The sequence below is a fragment of the Ips typographus genome, linkage group LG12 (assembly GCF_016097725.1).
Source record: "Ips typographus isolate SLU linkage group LG12, UJ_Ityp_2.0, whole genome shotgun sequence".
In the NCBI taxonomy this organism is placed as follows: Eukaryota; Metazoa; Arthropoda; class Insecta; order Coleoptera; family Curculionidae; genus Ips; species Ips typographus.
Window position 1 is genome coordinate 2,493,339 of NC_138433.1, and position 20,879 is coordinate 2,514,217.

At 38.4% G+C, this 20,879-nt stretch overlaps 2 protein-coding genes across 7 annotated transcripts; one reads left to right on the forward strand and one right to left on the reverse strand.

Moving 5' to 3' along the window:
• Positions 1–25: 25 nt before the first annotated feature.
• Positions 26–20,335, reverse strand: LOC145736824 (uncharacterized). Of its 4 annotated transcripts, none has more exons than XM_081991246.1 (14): positions 20,188–20,335; positions 16,088–16,464; positions 15,897–16,036; positions 15,577–15,847; positions 15,399–15,529; positions 12,205–12,502; positions 11,919–12,149; positions 9,441–9,644; positions 7,329–7,423; positions 7,044–7,265; positions 6,802–6,990; positions 6,217–6,408; positions 419–797; positions 26–328 (listed from the first exon to the last, which is right to left on the reverse strand). In XM_081991246.1, exons 4-14 carry the CDS (start codon positions 15,756–15,758, stop codon positions 226–228), a joined length of 2,226 nt encoding a protein of 741 aa, XP_081847372.1. In that variant the 5' UTR covers positions 15,759–15,847; positions 15,897–16,036; positions 16,088–16,464; positions 20,188–20,335; the 3' UTR covers positions 26–225. The 4 variants fall into 4 exon arrangements, with proteins under 4 accessions (XP_081847372.1, XP_081847371.1, XP_081847373.1 ...); XM_081991245.1 differs by lacking the exon at positions 20,188–20,335 and having other exon boundaries at positions 16,088–16,257; positions 16,316–16,462; XM_081991247.1 differs by lacking the exon at positions 20,188–20,335 and having other exon boundaries at positions 15,577–15,837; positions 16,088–16,314.
• On the forward strand, positions 16,457–19,941 carry Nup50 (nuclear pore complex protein Nup50). 3 transcript variants are annotated; one of them, XM_081991268.1, is made up of 6 exons: positions 16,457–16,988; positions 17,038–17,470; positions 19,145–19,237; positions 19,293–19,358; positions 19,448–19,626; positions 19,681–19,941. In XM_081991268.1, exons 1-6 carry the CDS (start codon positions 16,836–16,838, stop codon positions 19,894–19,896), a joined length of 1,140 nt encoding a protein of 379 aa, XP_081847394.1. In that variant the 5' UTR covers positions 16,457–16,835; the 3' UTR covers positions 19,897–19,941. The 3 variants fall into 3 exon arrangements, with proteins under 3 accessions (XP_081847394.1, XP_081847395.1, XP_081847396.1); XM_081991269.1 differs by having other exon boundaries at positions 19,296–19,358; XM_081991270.1 differs by having other exon boundaries at positions 17,041–17,470.
• Positions 20,336–20,879: the final 544 nt, after the last annotated feature.

Sequence of the window (20,879 nt, forward strand, 5' to 3'; positions counted from 1 at the left end):
GTTAGGTCAGGTAAGTAAGGACACGTTTTTCTAACCAATTTGTGGCAGAAAAAGTGACGTTTAAAACGTCACGCCAATTTACTTTGATTTCAACTATACACAGCAAATTTTTTTGCGTTACACTGTATGTATGGTTTTTTTTTTGGTAAAAATGAAACTTTTATTTAAAAACTACCGCAAAACTAATATAGTTAACCGCCTATTTACATTTTTTTTTTGTTTTGTTTAAGCGTTACTCGTATGAATCCAAGTTTCCGTGTTACCCGCGCTTCTGGGCACCATTTCGTTTGGATAAGTTACTAAAAACAGTTCATGTCCGTTGGTATACCTGAATTGGCAACAAAAAAAATGTTTTATATAGTGAAAATCAAAGTAAAACTAGATGACGTCATCCAGTTTTACTTTGAGTGGTACTCACAGGTTCCGTTTGGTGATCGTGCTGCCGCTCATAATTTCGATTTCCTGCTGCTCGTAGCCGAGAATGTGCTCGGCCGCCTCCTCCTCCTCCCCGATGTGGAGCTCGTTCGATTCGTCGTTGTCCTCCACCTCGTCCTTGTGCACTTTGAATTCGACCGCGACCGTCTGCTGCGCCTGGACGACTTTGGCGGTGCCGCGCGCGTTCGCTATCTTCCCGTGCGTCTTCTCGTGCCGCTTCATGTCCGAGCGCACGCGGAACGGCTTCTCGCAGATCGGACAATTGTGCGGTTTCTCGCCGGTGTGGATTTTCCGATGGTTTTGCAAGTAGGACGAGGCTCGGAAGGTTTTGCCGCAATACTCGCACTTGTAGTTGCGCTCGCCTGAAAAACACGACAAACGATAACGCATCGCCCAATGGAACAAACAAGGACGGAGAAAGCATGCGCCGCCAATGTTGTCGCATCTTTAAAATGTTCCTCGTATGTCAATATTGACAATCACGCGACACCACAAATAGATATTGTTGCAAAGCGAACTTTTGATTATTAGTTAGGATTTCTTTAGTTATTTGTTGTTACCCCTGTATGTTACGTTGCTTTGTTTACGTTCTACATTCTTTTGTCTGTGTTCTAGAAAATCCTGGCTCCGTTGCTTATATAGAGAGAGATTTATGTTATAGCTTAATGAGTGTGAGAGAGAAAGTAAATTTCATGAATATTTGGGAATTTTCTAGAAACCATGGAAGCCTATATAAGCAGCTGAACCAGACCTGGTTGAGTAGTTGTTGAGTTGATGGTTGTAGTGAAGTCGAAGTTGACAGATAACGAGGTTAAGTGTCAGTGTCAGTTTATTGTTTGTAAACAATATACAGTGTTGTACAAGAAGTGTGTCATTAAGGAGTACGACGGTACAATATTAATATTAATAAAGTTTTGCAATACAAAGGATAATTAATACTAAACTATTCAATGAAAGCATGAATCCTGTAACATTCAAGCTAGAATTGAACCACAATATGGTAGGAAAATAGGGAACAAACGCAACTATTGGCAACACCGACCGATGAAAAAGTTTGTTTTGACGTAAAGTTTCATTTGATTGGTGGGCACGCGATGCACAGCACACTAGAATCGGAGGTAAACTGCGCATCCAAATTCACGGCCTACTATAGTAAAACGAATAAGCGAAACGACAGTTCGAAGAGAAGTGACAGATGTCAAAAGTAATTTTCAAATCCAACACGTCTCAAATCTGAAACAGACTTCAAACTTGAACACCCTGTAACTCCCTGGTTATTTTTTAGAGTTCGGGGAGGTTGGACCACTCAAATTAAGCGTCTTGAGTTCCTCTTTCCAGTGGTGTTTCCAATTTTTTTGGTAACTTTCACTCTTTGAACAGCGTTTAAAGGACAGTCAGGAACAAAATCGCCTGTAAAATCGACTTGGAGTGACCGAATCGTGTTTTAAAGCACATTTTTGGAATCCTCATTAAATTTCCTATCCGATAACCTAAAAAAACACTACAAAATTTGGTACAGTCAGCGAGAAAAGTGGTTTCAAAGTTTGAACTGCCAAAAACACAATTTGAAAAGACAGTCAGGGACAAAATCGCCTGTAAAACCCACTTGGAGGGAGAAAATGACAGTTTTAAGAACATTTTTAGAATCCTCATTAAATTTCCTATCCAATAACCTAAAAAACACTACAAAATTTGGTACAGTCAGCGAGAAAAGTGGTTTCAAAGTTTGAACTGCCAAAAACACAATTTGAAAAGACAGTCAGGGACAAAATCGCCTGTAAAATCGAGTTGGAGTGACCGAATCGTGTTTTTAAGCACATTTTTGGAATCCTCATTAAATTTTCTATCCAATAACCTAAAAAAACACTACAAAATATGGTACAGTCAGGGAGAAAAGTAGTTTCAAAGTTTGAATTGCCAAAAACACAATTTGAAAAGACAGTCAGGGACAAAATCGCCTGTAAAACCCACTTGGAGGGAGAAAATGACAATTTTAAGCACATTTTTGGAATCCTCATTAAATTTTCTATCCAATAACCTAAAAAAACACTACAAAATTTGGTACAGTCAGGGAGAAAAGTGGTTTCAAAGTTTGAACTGCCCAAAACACAATTTGAAAAGACAGCCAGAGACAAAATCGCTTGTAAAACCCACTTGGAGGGAGAAAATGACAGTTTCAAGCACATTTTTGGAATCCTCATTAAATTTCCTATCGAATGACGTAAAAAACATTACAAAATTTGGTACAGTCAGGGAGAAAAGTGGTTTCAAAGTTTGAACTGCCAAAAACACAATTTGAAAAGACAGTCAGGGACAAAATCGCCTGTAAAACCCACTTGGAGGGAGAAAATGACAGTTTTAAGAACATTTTTAGAATCCTCATTAAATTTCCTATCCAATAACCTAAAAAACACTACAAAATTTGGTACAGTCAGCGAGAAAAGTGGTTTCAAAGTTTGAACTGCCAAAAACACAATTTGAAAAGACAGTCAGGGACAAAATCGCCTGTAAAATCGACTTGGACTGACCGAATCGTGTTTTTAAGCACATTTTTGGAATCCTCATTAAATTTCCTATCCAATAACCTAAAAAAACACAACAAAATTTGGTACAGTCAGCGAGAAAAGTGGTTTCAAAGTTTGAACTGCCAAAAACACAATTTGAAAAGACAGTCAGGGACAAAATCGCCTGTAAAATCGACTTGGAGTGACCGAATCGTGTTTTTAAGCACATTTTTGGAATCCTCATTAAATTTCCTATCCAATAACCTAAAAAAACACAACAAAATTTGGTACAGTCAGCGAGAAAAGTGGTTTCAAAGTTTGAACTGCCAAAAACACAATTTGAAAAGACAGTCAGGGACAAAATCGCCTGTAAAACCCACTTGGAGGGAGAAAATGACAGTTTTAAGAACATTTTTAGAATCCTCATTAAATTTCCTATCCAATAACCTAAAAAACACTACAAAATTTGGTACAGTCAGGGAGAAAAGTGGTTTCAAAGTTTGAACTGCCAAAAACACAATTTGAAAAGACAGTCAGGGACAAAATCGCCTGTAAAATCGACTTGGAGTGACCGAATCGTGTTTTTAAGCACATTTTTGGAATCCTCATTAAATTTCCTATCCAATAACCTAAAAAAACACAACAAAATTTGGTACAGTCAGCGAGAAAAGTGGTTTCAAAGTTTGAACTGCCAAAAACACAATTTGAAAAGACAGTCAGGGACAAAATCGCCTGTAAAACCCACTTGGAGGGAGAAAATGACAATTTTAAGCACATTTTTGGAATCCTCATTAAATTTCCTATCCAGTAACCTAAAAAAACACTACAAAATCAGGTACGGTCAGAGAAAAAAGCGGTGTTAAAGTTTAAACTGCCAAAAACACAGTTTAAAAGGACAGTCAGGGACAAAATCGCTTGTAAAACCCACTTGGAGGAAGAAAATGACAGTTTTAAGCACATTTTTGGAATCCTCATTAAATTTCCTATCCGATAACCTAAAAAAACACTACAAAATTTGATACAGTTAAAGAGAAAAGTGGTTTCAAAGTTTGAACTGCCAAAAACACGATTTGAAAAGACAGTCAGGGACAAAATCGCCTGTAAAACCCACTTGGAGGGAGAAAATGACAGTTTTAAGAACATTTTTAGAATCCTCATTAAATTTCCTATCCAATAACCTAAAAAACACTACAAAATTTGGTACAGTCAGCGAGAAAAGTGGTTTCAAAGTTTGAACTGCCAAAAACACAATTTGAAAAGACAGTCAGGGACAAAATCGCCTGTAAAATCGACTTGGACTGACCGAATCGTGTTTTTAAGCACATTTTTGGAATCCTCATTAAATTTCCTATCCAATAACCTAAAAAAACACAACAAAATTTGGTACAGTCAGCGAGAAAAGTGGTTTCAAAGTTTGAACTGCCAAAAACACAATTTGAAAAGACAGTCAGGGACAAAATCGCCTGTAAAATCGACTTGGAGTGACCGAATCGTGTTTTTAAGCACATTTTTGGAATCCTCATTAAATTTCCTATCCAATAACCTAAAAAAACACAACAAAATTTGGTACAGTCAGCGAGAAAAGTGGTTTCAAAGTTTGAACTGCCAAAAACACAATTTGAAAAGACAGTCAGGGACAAAATCGCCTGTAAAACCCACTTGGAGGGAGAAAATGACAGTTTTAAGAACATTTTTAGAATCCCCATTAAATTTCCTATCCAATAACCTAAAAAACACTACAAAATTTGGTACAGTCAGCGAGAAAAGTGGTTTCAAAGTTTGAACTGCCAAAAACACAATTTGAAAAGACAGTCAGGGACAAAATCGCCTGTAAAACCCACTTGGAGGGAGAAAATGACAGTTTTAAGCACATTTTTGGAATCCTCATTAAATTTCCTATCCAATAACCTAAAAAACACTACAAAATTTGGTACAGTCAGGGAGAAAAGTGGTTTCAAAGTTTGAACTGCCAAAAACACAATTTGAAAAGACAGTCAGGGACAAAATCGCCTGTAAAACCCACTTGGAGGGAGAAAATGACAGTTTTAAGAACATTTTTAGAATCCTCATTAAATTTCCTATCCAATAACCTAAAAAACACTACAAAATTTGGTACAGTCAGCGAGAAAAGTGGTTTCAAAGTTTGAACTGCCAAAAACACAATTTGAAAAGACAGTCAGGGACAAAATCGCCTGTAAAACCCACTTGGAGGGAGAAAATGACAGTTTTAAGAACATTTTTAGAATCCTCATTAAATTTCCTATCCAATAACCTAAAAAACACTACAAAATTTGGTACAGTCAGCGAGAAAAGTGGTTTCAAAGTTTGAACTGCCAAAAACACAATTTGAAAAGACAGTCAGGGACAAAATCGCCTGTAAAACCCACTTGGAGGGAGAAAATGACAGTTTTAAGCACATTTTTGGAATCCTCATTAAATTTCCTATCCAATAACCTAAAAAAACACTACAAAATTTGGTACAGTCAGGGAGAAAAGTGGTTTCAAAGTTTGAACTGCCAAAAACACAATTTGAAAAGACAGTCAGGGACAAAATCGCCTGTAAAATCGACTTGGAGTGACCGAATCGTGTTTTAAGCGCATTTTTGGAATCCTTATTAAATTTCCTATCCAATAACCTAAAAAACACTACAAAATTTGGTACAGTCAGGGACAAAATGGCAAATAGTTTGTTTTCTTCCAAATAATTTCTAAAATTGCCAAAAGTCTCTGTAAGTTCCTTGTTTTATTTTGAAGGACTTTTAGTAACTTCCAGAAACCTCGAAATACTACTGAGAATCTTCCAAGAATTGCCACAAGCCTCCAGAACAATTTTGAAACTGTTAGAAGCTTCTACAAGTGATTGAAACCTTCAAAGAATTTTTTTAAATTGCCAGAAGCCTCTAGAACCTTTTTAAAATTGCCAGAAGCCTCTAGAGGCATTTTGAAATTGCCAGAAGCCGCTACAAGTGATTGAAACCTTCAAGGAATTTTTTAAAATTGCCAGACCCTCCAGAAGCACAGCAATGACTAAAAATCCAAGCCGCATAAATCTGACAACACCGCTCATTCTTACCAACCCAGTATTACCCACAATTTTGTCGAGTTTCTCAATTTTTACTTACAAAACAACTGAATCCCGATTTTGACAGTGTTAAGTGTGAAAATTAGTAAAAGCCAAGATTTCGTCATATTCTGGATCAAATAGAATAAGTTTAGAGCGAGAAGAGTCTAAAAGTGACGTTTGGTCCGTGGAACCTGTCAAACGTCAAACACTCACCAGTGTGGATTCTCCGGTGCACCACCAACGAATACTTTCGCGCAAACTCCTTGCCGCAATACTCGCACTGGTAATTTTTCTCGGTGGAATGAATCGAGGTTATGTGATACTTCAGGTCGCCCCATTGTCGGAACTTTCGGCCGCAGTGCACGCAATCGTACGGTTTGTCGCCGGAATGCAGCCTCAAGTGCACTAAAACAAATCAATTTCGATGACATTTCCAAAAATGTGGAAAAAACTACGAAAAAATTTCAAAAATTACTGAACAATTCGCAAAACGCACAACAAAAACACATTAGACTGGTGTTTTGCGCATCAGCCTACCGTCGTTTGTTTGCTCTTAGAAACGTGGTTTGTTTATCTTGGAAACGACGGTAGGCTGATGCAAGTTTTGCAGTCGAATTAACCATTCTCACACTTTGGGTGGGAAAACCTTCGTTTTGGGTCAGTTAAGCCCGGTTTTTTGTTGTGATGGTTTAGTTTAACCGGACGGTTAAGTTTTCAGAAGAAAAAAACTAAAAATTGTGATTTTTAAAGGGAAATCGGGTTAATTAAGCAAAAAATTTTCGCGGACAATTTACTCACCTTTTAGGGCGCTGGAAGCGAAGAAACTTTTACCGCACAATTCGCACTGGTGCGGCCTCACTCCGCTGTGACTGCGCATGTGATACACCAACGAGTTCCGGTGCTTGAAAACGCGTTCGCACAATTCGCAATTTAGTTTTTCCTTAATTTTCTTGTTTCGTTTGCGCACAATCACCGCCGGCGTCGGTTCTGCGCAAAAACTACAGTAAAAACCACGCCAGATTGATGGTTGGATTGTTTACCGGTCATTCCACTGGTGACGCGACAGGTGACCAAATGTTGCAACAGTATGGCTCGCAGAGCGAACGGTTGCTTGCACAAATGGCAAACGTGCTCGTTTTTGTCCTCCATTTCTTCCAGATCTTTCTCCGTTTGATGGAGCTCCTCCTCTTGGTACCACGCCTTGCTGTCGTCCTCCGCGTCGTCGCCCTGAATACTGTCATAATCGACTGCCACGTCGATACCTGTCAAATTGGGGGGGGGAACAACCAAAATACGGCACAAACTGACAATGACGCTTGCGTTACCTGCCATCATGTCTTCCGGATCGGAAAATTCGTCTTCCGGTTCCGCTTTGCTGCTGTGCACGTCGCGCATGTGCGCTTCGAACGTTTTCTGTCGTCTACGAACAACAATCGAACCGTTTTTTTACAACTAAAGTCCCTTCCACGGCTGAGGGCTGTGACGTAATCAATTGTCGGTGTTTTTACATGTCTGACTGAACGAGATTTGACACGTCAATGAAATAAGCTTTCTGAAGGTATGCGTGGTTCAATAGTTTGGCCGCTAGAGGGCTTCAAAGTTTTACAACCATTTTGAAATTGCCAGAAGCCTCTGAATACTACTGAGAGTCTCTCAAAAATTGTCAGAAGCCTCTAGAACCATTTTGAAGTTGCCAGAAGCCTCTAGAACCATTTTAAAGCTGCCAGAAGCCTCTAAATAGTCTAAATACTATTGAGAACCTCTCAACAATTGCCAAAACGCTCTAGAACCATTTTAAAGCTGCCAGAAGCTTCTAGAACCATTTTAAAGCTGCCAGAAGCTTCTAAATAGTCTAAATACTATTGAGAACCTGTCAACAATTGTCAAAACGCTCTAGAACCATTTTAAAGCTGCCAAAAGCCTCTAGAACCATTTTGAAATTGCCAGAAGCCTCTAGAACCATTTTAAAGCTGCCAGAAGCTTCTAAATAGTCAAAATACTATTGAGAACCTCTCAAGAATTGCCAAAGCGCTCTAGAACTATTTTAAAGCTGCCAGAAGCCTCTAGAACCATTTTGAAATTGAGAGAAGCCTCTAGAACCATTTTAAAGCTGCCAGAAGCCTCTAAATAGTCTAAATACTATTGAGAACCATTTTAAAGCTGCCAGAAGCCTCTAGAACCATGTTGAAACTTCCAGAAGCCTCTAAATAGTATAAATACTATTGAGAACCTCTCAACAATTGCCAAAACGCTCTAGAACTATTTTGAAGCTGCCAAAAGCCTCTAGAACCATTTTGAAATTGCCAGAAGCCTCTAAATGGTCTAAATACTATTGGGAACCTCTCAACAATTGCCAAAACGCTCTAGAACCATTTTAAAGTTGCCAGAAGCCTCTAAATAGTCTAAATACTATTGAGAACCTCTCAACAATTGTCAAAACGCTTTAGAACCATTTTAAAGCTGCCAAAAGCCTCTAGAACCATTTTGAAATTGCCAGAAGCCTCTAAATGGTCTAAATACTATTGGGAACCTCTCAACAATTGCCAAAACGCTCTAGAACCATTTTAAAGCTGCCAGAAGCCTCTAAATAGTCTAAATATTATTGAGAACCATTTTAAAGCTGCCAGAAGCCTCTAAATAGTCTAAATACTATTGAGAACCATTTTAAAGCTGCCAGAAGCCTCTAGAACCATTTTGAAACTTCCAGAAGCCTCTAAATAGTATAAATACTATTGGGAACCTCTCAACAATTGCCAAAACGCTTTAGAACCATTTTAAAGCTGCCAAAAGCCTCTAGAACCATTTTGAAATTGCCAGAAGCCTCTAAATGGTCTAAATACTATTGGGAACCTCTCAACAATTGCCAAAACGCTCTAGAACCATTTTGAAGCTGCCAGAAGCTTCTAGAACCATTTTGAAATTGCCAGAAACCTCTAAATAGTCTAAATACTATTGAGAACCTCTCAACAATTGCCAAAACGTTCTAGAACCTTTTTAAAGCTCCCAGAAGTTTCTAGAACCATTTTGAAATTGCCAGAAGCCTCTAAATAGTCTAAATACTATTGGGAACCTCTCAACAATTGCCAAAACGCTCTAGAACCATTTTAAAGCTGCCAGAAGCCTCTAGAACCATTTTGAAGCTGCCAGAGGCCTCTAAAAGTAAAAGTACCCTAAATGGGATTATGGTAAATTAGGAAACTACTCAAACCGAAATTTAGTCAGAAGAAAACTATGAAACAAACTTATTTTAGGTTAAGATCTTTGTTATTCTGTCAAAATCGTAATTTTTGTGATTCGTTCAAAACTGACGGTTTCTAGTCAAAGAAATTGACCTATTTAGGCAACCCGGCATACTACCAACCTCACCTGCTTTCGACAACTAGTGACGTCACAGCAATATTGTTTGAAGCTCAGTATACGTGAAAATTGGCACAAACCTGAACGTTTTGTTGCAATCCATGCACTGCAAACTGAGCAGACTCGAAAGTAACGTTTCTTGCGGCTCTTTCTCGTCTTTTTTCTCCTGCTTGGCCGTCAGCGGTTTCTTCTTCTTCTCATCGTGGGGCGCGGGGGCGGCGTCGGGCAGGGGCGGCCCCGCCAAACCGCCCGGCTCGTAATGCTTCTTCAAGTGCTCGAAAAACCTAAAACGAATCGCACGTGTGACGTCACGATGACGCAAAAACAAAAGACGTATTTTTTGGCGTCGGCGTTTGCGTTGAGCACGATGACGTAATTAGAAACAAATCTATAGTCACTTGTTTCCGAGATATGGATGTAAATTCTTGTGGCCGCCATCTTGAATTTTGACATTTTTGGAAAGCGCCAGAAAAATCCTTGATAGTGGTATTATTTAGTTTCTCAGAAAAAGGTTTCTAAAATTTTTGTCATAGTTGGCCTCGGAAAATGTCGCCGCCATTATGAAAAACAAATGACTGTCAGTAAAATATGGCTGACAAAAAAAAAAAAAACGATTGTCATTTGTTTTTCATAATGGCGGCGACATTTTCCAAGGCCAACTAAAATTTCAAAAAGGTTTTTCTTCTGCCTTTAAAAAGTAAATAATACCATCAAGTGTATCATTGAAAAGGATTTCATTAATGACAGTCGCCTGACAGGGCTGTCAGACAAAATCTAGGTTAAAGACTTTTCAGTAAAAGTAATTTTTAAATTTAAATATCTCGAAAACGGTAAGAGATAAAATTTTTAAACTACTCAGGAGTGATCAGTTTTGACATTTTAGCAATGTTGCCAAATTTACATTTTTTCTCAAAACCTCTCAAAAATGCTCAAAACACCGAGATTCGTTGAGATAACATTGATTCGAATTTTGACAGTTATAAATTGACGTTTTTTTGACAGATTAGACTAAATGTGACAGTTCTGACGTTAAGAAACACTTTGATACGTTTCTTGCGTCACGTGACAGCTGTCATAACTGTCAAAATCCATTCATCAGCGACTCGAAAGTATAAAATGTCAAAAAGATGTCCTTTTGAGGAATTGCACTGGAAATTGTGTGTTTTCAGCTTCATGGAGCCAAATTTGACAGTTTCGACGTTAACGACCACTTTAATAAGTTGCTTGCGTCACGTGACAGCTGTCATAACTGTCAAAACCCAATTACCAGCGACTCGAAAGTATAAAATGTCAAATAGACGAGTTTTTTTAAAAATTGCACTGGAAGTTGTGTTTACAGCTCCATGGAGCCAAATTTGACAGTTCTGACATTAAGGAACGTTCTAATACCTTGTTTAAGTCACGTGACAGCTGTCATAACTGTCAAAACCCACTCACTAGCGATTCGAAAGTACAAAATGTCAAATAGACGAGTTTTTTGACAAATTGCACTGGAAGTTGTGTTTACAGCTCCATGGAGCCAAATTTGACAGTTCTGACATTAAGGAACGTTCTAATACCTTGTTTAGGTCACGTGACAGTTGTCATAACTGTCAAACTCACTCAGCAGTAACTTGAAAGTATAAAATGTCAAAAATATCGCTGTTTTTGAGGAATTGCACTGTAATTAGTCTTTACAGTTCCATTGAGCCAAATTTGACAGTTCTGACATTAAGGAACGTTCTAATACCTTGTTTAGGTCACGTGACAGCTGTCATAACTGTCAAAACCCACTAACCAGCGATTCGAAAGTACAAAATGTCAAAAATATCGGTCTTTTTGAGGAATTGCATTGTAAGTAGTCTTTACAGCCAAATTGAGCCAAATTTGACAGTTCTGACATTAAGGAACGTTCTAATACCTTGTTTAGGTCACGTGACAGTTGTCATAACTGTCAAACTCACTCAGCAGTAACTTGAAAGTATAAAATGTCAAAAATATCGCTGTTTTTGAGGAATTGCACTGTAATTAGTCTTTACAGTTCCATTGAGCTAAATTTGATAGTTCTAAAGTTAAAAAAACAGTTTAATAAGTTGCTCGCGTCACGCGACAGCTGTCACAACTGTCAAACCCAACAAACATTTTCCAAGGCCAACTAAAATTTTAAAAACGGCATTTCTGCCTGTCAAATAGTAAATAATACCATCATCAAGTGTATCATTGAAAAAAATTTTCTAAGCGCTTTTCAAAAAATGCAAAAAATCAAGATGGCGGCCACAACTCGCAAAAAAAAAAAACGATTGATTCTTCCTAATTACGTCATCGTGTTCTACGTAAAAAAGTCCCTTAATAATGTCTTATTGGTTTCGTCAATTTTCCGGAAAACGGCGAAAGAGATTGACATTCAATTTGAAAACCGGAAAAGTTTCCAGTAAAATTTGGGACACGCTGTATAACTTGACCAACTGTCATTTTCCGCGAGTGACTGGTTAAACGCATCAAAGTGGTTTTCAATTAGTCACGTGACTTGCGAGGATAGCGACAGCTGTCAAAAAAGTACACTCAATTTAAAAACTTACTTTAGTTGGTCACCGAACGCCGCCGTGCAAAGTTGACAGGCAAACGGTTGCGTCACCGACACTTTGGCGGCGTTGCAACTTCCCTCGTGCTCTTGCAACTCCTCGCCGTTGGTGAAATTCTCGTGGCAAAAGCCGCACGACTTTTTGATTGTCGCGCCGCTCGTTTTGCGCAATTTCCTACTGATTCGCTTCTTGTGCGGCAGCGATTTTTTCGACGATCGATGATCGTTCCTGCAAGAGTGACACTCGATCGGGAAACGAACAGACGTGCGCCGTCAAAACAAACCGAACGGATTCCCTGTCCGAGTCTGCGCCCTTTTCATCGTCGTCTTCCTTTTCGATTATTTCGATTTTGCTGTCGTTCGCGTGCACTTCCTCGTCCTCCGTGGATCGGATCGTTTCGATCGGTAGATTCTGATCCGTATCGTCCACGATCCGAACGTTTTCCACGATTTTGTGCACGCCCTGCTGATCGATGTAGATGTTGTCGGTTGAATTGACGATTTTCAGGTATTGCGAACTGGCCCCGTCCTTTTCCTGCGCCAGAATCAGCTGCGGGTGCTCCTCCAGGATCTTGTTACCTGCTGAAACGAACGCGCTCATAAAGTTGAAGCTGGAAATGTCGCAAAAAGGCGATTTTTTGGGAGAATTTAAGCAGAACAAGCACATCAAAAGCCGAACTTGACAGCTCTGATAAAAATTTGATTAATGACAGTTGCATGACAGCACCGTAATCACGTCAAACGTCGGTCAGTGACTAAAATGGTTTATCACAAACTTCTTGCCTAAGTTTGCCATTTTTTGCTGGCAAAAACCTGTCAGTTGACAGTCACCAAGTTTCTGTCATAAACTGTCACAGGAATGGGCTATCTCTAGTCAAAATTTCATTAATGACAGTCGCTTGACAGGACAATGTTGCCAAATTTACATTTTTCCTTAAAATCACTCAAAAATATTCAAAACCCGGAGATTAATCGGAATAACATCGATTCGAATTTTGACAAGTATAAATTGACGTTTTTTTCGACAGATTAAACTAAATGTGACAGTTCTGACGTTAAGAAACACTTTAACGCGTTGTTTGGGTCACGTGACAGCTGTCAAAAGTCACCTACAAGTGACCTGAAAGAACAAAATCGCAAATAGATGAGTTTGTTTGAGGAGTTACAGTGTAAGTTGTGTTTGTAGCTTCATGGAGCAAAATTTGACAGTTCTGACATCAAGGAACGTTTTCATACCTTGTTTAGGTCACGTGACAGCTGTCATAACTGTCAAAACTCACTCACCAGTGTCGTGAACGTATAAATTGACAAATAGATGTGTTTCTTTCAGGAATTGCACTGCAGATGTGTTTATAGCTCCATGGAGCCAAATTTGACAGTTCTGACGTTAAGGAACATATTTCTACATTTCTTACGTCACGTGACAGCTGTCATAACTATCAAAACCCACTTACCAGCGACTCGAAAGTATAAAATGTTAAAAAGATGTCTTTTTGAAGAATTGCACTGTAAGTAGTCTTTACAGCTCCATGGAGCAACATTTGACAGTTGGGACGTTAAAAAACACTTTCATACATTTCTTATATCACGTGACAGCTGTCATAACTGTCAAAACCCACTCACCAGCGACTCGAAAGTATAAAATGTCAAAAAGATGTGTTTCTAAGAGGAATTTTACTGTAAGTCGTGTTTACAGCTTCATGGAGCAACATTTGACAGTTCTGACGTTAAGAAACATATTTCTACATTTCTTACGTCACGTGACAGCTGTCATAACTGCCAAAACCCACTCACCAGCGGCTCGAAAGTACAAAATGTCAAAAATATCGGTCTTTTTGAGGAATTGCACTGTAAGCAGTCTTTACAGCTCCATGGAGCCAAATTTGACAGTTGAAACGTTAAAGAACACTTTAATAAGTTGCTTTCGTCACGTGACAGCTGTCATAACTGTCAAAACCCACTCACCAGCGACTCAAAAGTATAAAATGTCAAAAAGATGTGTTTCTAAGAGGAATTTCACTGTAAGTTGTGTTTACAGCTCCATGGTGTCAAAGTTGACAGTTCCGACGTTAAGAAACACTGTGATACTTTGTTTGCGTCACGTGACAGCTGTCATAACTGTCAAAACTCCACCGTCAGTGGATTGAAATTATAAAGTGTGTTGTCAAGTCAAATTTGTAGTTTTGGTAAATTTTCAGACTTTTAAGTCATTTGTCAATTTTTTAAGTCAAACTTAAAGTTTTTAAGTCAAATTTGTAGTTTTGAAATCAAACTTCGAATTTGTAGGTTAATTTTCAATTTCTTAAGTCAAACTTTAAATTTTTAAATTAATTTTAATGTTGCCCCTTGAAATTTGTAGTTTTGAAGTGAATTTTCCAATTTTTAGTCCAGTTTTCAATTTTTTAAGTCAAACTTTAAGTTTTTAGGTCAATTTCTATGTTGTCAAGTAAAAATGGAAGTTTTCAAGACACTTTTCTACATTTTAGGTCAAATTTCTACTTTTCTAAGTCAAACTTTAAGTTTTTAGGTGAATTTCTATGTTGTCAAGTAAAAATGGAAGTTTTCAAGACACTTTTCTAAATTTTCGGTCAAATTTCTACTTTTCTAAGTCAAACTTTAAGTTTTTAGGTCAATTTCTACGTTGTCAAGTCAAAATTGCAGTTTTCAAGACACTTTTCTAATTTTTAGGTCAATTTTCTACTTTGCTAAGTCAAACTTTAAGTTTTTAGGTCAATTTCTATGTTGTCAAGTAAAAATGGAAGTTTTCAAGACACTTTTCTAATTTTTAGGTCAATTTTCTACTTTGCTAAGTCAAACTTTAAGTTTTTAGGTCAATTTCTATGTTGTCAAGTAAAAATGGAAGTTTTCAAGACACTTTTCTAATTTTTAGGTCAATTTTCTACTTTTCTAAGTCAAACTTCTAATTTTAAAGTTTGCAAGTAAAATTTGTAATTTTCAAAGCATTTTGCTAATTCTTAGATAAAGTTTCAATTTTTTAAAGCAAATTTTAAGTTTTTACCCAAATTTGCGGATTTCCAAGTCAACTTTTTACGGTGCAACATTGCCAAACCTACAAAGTTTCAAATCCACCAAAGTTGCCAGACTTACATTAATTTCTAATGCAGTGTTGCAGAAATTAAACTAAATTAAGTAGAAACTTGTCAATTTCAAGATGGTTTTAAAAAAAGGGTTAAAATTTTTCAAAAAAAAATTTCTTTTTTTGAATCACTCTGTAAACGCCACAGTATTTAACTCTCAAGGCAAATGAGAGTATTTGAGACACCCTGTGTATGGTTCAACTTATTTTTAAACTGAATTAGTAGTAGAATAGTGCCACGTTGCCAGAATGTTTACTTTTTCAGGAATTTAGGTTTAATGCTATAATAGGGAAGTTTCAAAGGTTGTTAACAGTGTTGCCAAATCTCACAAAACTGTACTAACCTGAGGATAAATGTACAAATAACCAACTTTGGCTTACCAATTAAGGGTGGCAGGGGGGGTTCTTGCAGCTGTTGCTGTTTCTGCTGCTGACTTAGCTGAACGGCCACCAGAGCAGCCGCCAGGTTTCTATCCTCCTCGGTCAGTTCCTGAGTCAAAATATCCTCGGAACTGAAAAACATTATACAGTGTGGACCAAGGGGACAACCTCCACCAACCTGTATGCGACAGGAATAAAATCATTTCCACCCAAGTCGACCACGAGACCATTATGGTTTTGCAGCAGTTCCGAGCTGATTATCTGGGAATTGTCCGCCAAACGGATGTACTGAGGTCCGTCCGGTACTTCAGAGGCTATAACCACATTTTCCAGGATTTCCCGGTTCTCTGTATGGTCCATTTTGCTCTATTTAGACTGGTTAGTGTGGTGTCAATACATTCTGAAACTAAGGCTCCGCCCCACAAGTGCCACAGGTTATCTAACGTTAACTAAAAGCACAATTAAGTGAGTTAACCAGGAAAAATCAAAAATACTCACTGTGAACACAACAAAATTCAAAATTAGCGCCAGAGATTGTGGCGTTGACAAGACGTCCCCAGGACAAGCTTTTCCTAGAGTTTACCACGAGCTGCCCAGCAATATTAAATGGCAACACCACCAAAACTGCTCCTCCAGACCTGGAGATAATTGAAAATTATCCCCCCAAACCTCAAATAACCCCTACATACCCGATTAAAGGAAAATAAACTTGTTAAATTATGAAAACAGAACAAAAAGTGACAACAGTGCAACAATGGCAGGCCATCAAAAACCAAACGCAATATCGACTGGTCCTTGGATTCGGCGTTGCCAGCGCCACCTGAATAATGGCGGGCGTTTGATTTCCGCGTAATCACCCCTAGAAAATTCCACAAAAACACTAAAATTACAGTTAAAACTAGTGTTTTTCAACGCACTAATAAACCACCACTTAAGATAATCCCCAAGTCGCGAACGGTACAAATGAAATAAACTCGAAACTGAAGTACGGCAGCCATGCAGGAGCGTCCTGTGTTGTGATTGGTCCGAAAGTGACGGCGGTGACATTTCCCTGACAGTTGCGCGTCTAGAAAATGAAGAAACCTGTAATTAGGGTATATTTTTGAAAAAAGTTTAAAAAAAAGTTTTTTAGGCAGTTATTATAGTTTCAAATGGGTTAACTGAGCAATTAGCCCTTAAAAGCTTAATGGTGCATTGTTAATTGAGTTGAACTAGTGTCAGATTGCCCCTCTGGCCACTCCATCAGCTTTCTTGCTCAATGACCGTTTTTACTTGAAATTTACCAGTTTTCTCCTAATTACTACTCAAATTAACTGCTTAATTAGTTAAACTTTAGTGCTGAAGAGTTTTGTTGAAGATTTCACCCGAAAAACCCCACTTAAAGTGTAAGTGTTATAACCTAACCTCAAACTCACAGTACACCAAAAAACCCACTAAATGGCTGCAAAAAGGAGTGCTACATCGGAATTAAACCACGACAATTGGGAGAACGAGGACGAACCCGAAGAAAGGGGGACATTTAAGGTGGCCAGCGAGGATGCCCTTAAAACCAGAATAATTAAAACCGCCCGAAGGAGGAACCCCATTCGAGTAAGTTCAGTCTCCCCCTCTTTCAAGCTTTATTAGTAAGGGCTTTCAGCAGGAGGAGAGCGACACTCCAAGCGCCTTTGTGGGCTTTACAGGCTTTTCCTCAAAACCACCAAGTGCAGACTTTTCATTCCTTAAAGACGTCTCAGCCCCAAAAACAAACGGCGTTTCCACGAGCCAGGATGGGTCGGCTAAACCGAATCCGTTTGCGCAGAACCCTAGCAAAACAGTTCCTAAATTTACGTTCGGTGCCAGCCAGCCCGAGGAGTATTACTCCAGACTGAAAGGTCTGAACGAAAGTGTGTCAAAGTGGATCGCCAAAAAGGTGGAGGAGAATCCTTTAATCAGTTTGCAGCCGATTTTTAAGGATTACGACAAGTATCTGGCTGAAATTGAGCCCGACAATGGTGACAAACCGAAAACACCCGCAATACCGGCATTCAATTTTGCTATACACAGTAAAACTACTTCAGAAAAGTCCCAAGGTAAGTTTCCGTATTTAGTCAGTATTCTTAGTTGTCAAAACATTGTAAATTTGACAGTTGTGACATTTGACAGGATTATAGTCAGGTGACACTTATTATTTGACAATTGAAACTCATTCAGCAGTGACAGGAAGCTATCAAATTCAAACCAATTAGAGCTTGTATTTACTCCTCAATAGAGCCCTAAATTTGACATTTGTTAGACTGTGTGACACTTTGCTATATTGCTTACGACACCTGACAGGTGACAACTGTCAAAACACGTCCCGTAAAGCTGTCAAACTCTAAAGTGTGTTTGAAAAGCTGTAAATGTGCCTAAATTGGCTGAAATGCATTTTGTAGTTTAATAAGTGCTATTTTGACAGTTGTGACGTTTGGCCCTCTGTTTTACACGTATTTTGAATTGTCATAACTGTCAAAACACGTCCCGTAAAGCTGTCAAACTTCAAAGTGTGCTTGAAAGGCTGGAAATGTGCGTAAATTCGCTGAAATGCATTTTATAGGATAACGAGTGACATTTTGACAGTTGCGACGTTTGGCTGTTTAATTCACACGTACTTTGAACTGTCATAACCGTGACAACTGTCAAAACACGTTCTGTAAAGCTGGCAAACTCCCAAAAAAGCTTAAAAGGCTAGAAATTTGCTTAATCCCCAAAGAAACACATTTACTTGGCATTTTATACTTTCATGACACCAGTGAGTGAGTTTTGACAGTTGTGACAGCTGTCACGTGACCTAAACAAGGTATTAGAACGTTCCTTAACGTCAGAACTGTCAAATTTGGCTCCATGGAGCTGTAAACACAATTACAGTGCAATGCCTCTAAGAAACACATCTATTTGGCATTTTGTACTTTCATGACACTAGTGAGTGAGTTTTGACAGTTATGACAGCTGTCACGTGACCCAAACAACGTATTAAAGTATTTCTTAATGTCAGAATTGTCAAATTTGGCTTCAAGGAGCTGTAAAAATATCTGCAGTGCAATTCCTCAAGGAAACGCGTCTATTTGGCATTTGATACTTTCATGACACTAGTGAGTGAGTTTTGACAGTTATGACAGCTGTCACGTGACCCAAACAACGTATTAAAGTGTTTCTTAACGCCAGAACTGTCACATTTAGTCTAATCTGTCAAAAACCTCAATTTCTAACTGTCAAAATTCGAATCAATGTTATCTCAATGAATCTCGATGTTTTGAGCATTTTTGAGTAATTTTAAGGAAAAATGTAAATTTGGCAACATTGCTAAAATGTCAAAACTGTTTATTCGTGAATATTTTAAAAATTTTGTCTATTTTCTGTTTTCGAGATATTTTAAAAATTACTTTAACTGAAAAAGTCTCTAACCTAGATTTTGTCTGACGTTTCTGTCAAGCAACTGTCATTAATGGAATTTTTACTGGAAGTAGCCCATTCCTGTGACAGTTTATGACAGAAATTTGGTGACTGTCAACTGACAGGTTTTTGCCAGAAAAAAATGTCAAACTTAGGCAAAAATTTTTATTAGACGTAGCCCTGACATGTGACAGTACATGACAGAAATATCAAACTTAGAAAAACAAAAATTGTCAGTTTGGCAACGTTGCTGAAATGTGAATATTTATCATTTAAAAGAAATTTTTAGAAAAAATGCAAATTTGGCAACATTGCAAAAAAAATTATTTTTGCAGAAAAATCGAGTGAATCCACTGCCCCTACATTTATTTTCGGTGCCGCGGCCAATTCAGGGGGAACATCAAAACCATTTTCCTCTTTCACTAGCAGTAAGTGGCCTTTACAACGCTAATTTCCCCCCTCAAAAATAATAAACAATTTCAGCAGCTTCCTCACTAGCGCCCCCTATTTCGTTTGGCAGTAGCAGTCAAACTGTCAAACCATCTTCAGGTAAGTAAGGTTATTGGACGCTCCACGTCACAATGACAGTTCATTTCAAATTATGGTTTAATGTAATTATTGAGCAATGAAACTTTTAGAAAATGACACCGAAGACAACGAGGATGAACCGCCTAAAGTGGAAGTGACACCGGTGGTGGAAAATGACTACATTTACACTGTTCGGTGTAAGGTGTTTGTGAAAAAAGGCTCCGACTACGCGGACAAAGGTGTAGGAAATTTGTATTTGAAATCCATAGAAAACAGCGAAAAAAAACAAGTAAGTTAACGGTTTTGCCGGCGGACGGTCAAGTGAAACGTGGCAACGTTGCAGTTAATCGTTAGAGCGGACACCAACCTGGGAAACTTGCTGCTGAATTTTATTTTATCCGACACGGTACCGGTGAAGCGGTTAGGAAAAAAAGACGTAATGGTGGTTGCCGTACCCACCCCCGACGAAAAACCGCCACCCACGCCCCTGCTTTTGCGGGTCAAAACACCTGAAGAGGCCGATAATTTACTAGAAACTTTAGAGAAGAACAAAAAATGAATGTTTATTTCCTTCCCGCCCAATAAACTTGGTTTTTTAATAGTTGGCTGCGGTTTAATTGAGGCATCCACGATGACGTCACGATGATAGTAGTTTGGTCAAGTCATCGTGACGTCACATTCAGTATGCACTATTAAAAGTTTATGTAAGCATTTATGAATAATTAGACATTGTTTGACCGTTTTGTAGTGTAAATTTCATGCAAAGTGCTTAAATTTAGTGGTACTGACTGACTGAAAGTGGTGGCAAGCAGAAATGTCAAAATCACAGTAAAATTAGCGATTTACTTACCAAAACACAGTGGCGAAGCATTGTGGGGGCACTGGAAGGTAAGAAAACACCGTAATTAGTAATTTATGCACGAAAAACACTGAATTTTGTTGCGGAACAAGTTTTACGGCCGCCATATTGGATTGAGTTGAATGGAGTGCGCGGTGTTGCCACGACTATTCGATCTGTCAGTCGGTTGTCAGAGTAATAAAAAGTCAGTGTAAGTTGAAGTGGGAAAAAACCCCCCAAGTGATGTCACTATTACGTAATTTGGCCAAAGCCGCATTACAACCAAATGGCAAACTACGTCATAGTGACGTTACATTTGGTCTGCAAAGCTTCTAAAATGCACTAACTAGTTATTTATGATCTTTATATGAGTGCAGGGCTTAAATTCAATAGTATTGATCGGAAAAATTGCCTAAAACTGACGACAGTCAAAATTACACTAAAAAAATCGATTTTTTTAACCGTATACACACTGGCGATTCACTAGAAGTTAGAAAAACACCGCAAACACTACAAACAGTCCAATTTAACACGAAAAACACTGAAAGTTTGACGGGGAAACAGTTTTTGAACGTCGCGTCCGCCATATTTAGACAAGCTTTGAATGCGACGCGCAGCGTTGCCGCAACTCTTTGATATCTGTCATTTTGTCGATCCAGTCACAATCAGTAAAAATGTTGAAGATTTGGTGAATAGAATGCGTT

Coding starts and splice junctions, on each gene's coding strand:
- LOC145736824 (XM_081991246.1), bottom strand. CDS start 15,758: ATGGACCATACAGAGAACCGGGAAATCCTGGAAAATGTGGTTATAGCC. Junction 12,150..12,204: donor TCGGACAGGGAATCCGTTCG/GTTTGTTTTGAC, acceptor TCACTCTTGCAG/GAACGATCATCGATCGTCGA. Junction 7,266..7,328: donor TCCGGAAGACATGATGGCAG/GTAACGCAAGCG, acceptor CCAATTTGACAG/GTATCGACGTGGCAGTCGAT.
- Nup50 (XM_081991268.1), top strand. CDS start 16,836: ATGGCTGCAAAAAGGAGTGCTACATCGGAATTAAACCACGACAATTGG. Junction 17,471..19,144: donor TACTTCAGAAAAGTCCCAAG/GTAAGTTTCCGT, acceptor TTATTTTTGCAG/AAAAATCGAGTGAATCCACT. Junction 19,359..19,447: donor AACTGTCAAACCATCTTCAG/GTAAGTAAGGTT, acceptor TGAAACTTTTAG/AAAATGACACCGAAGACAAC.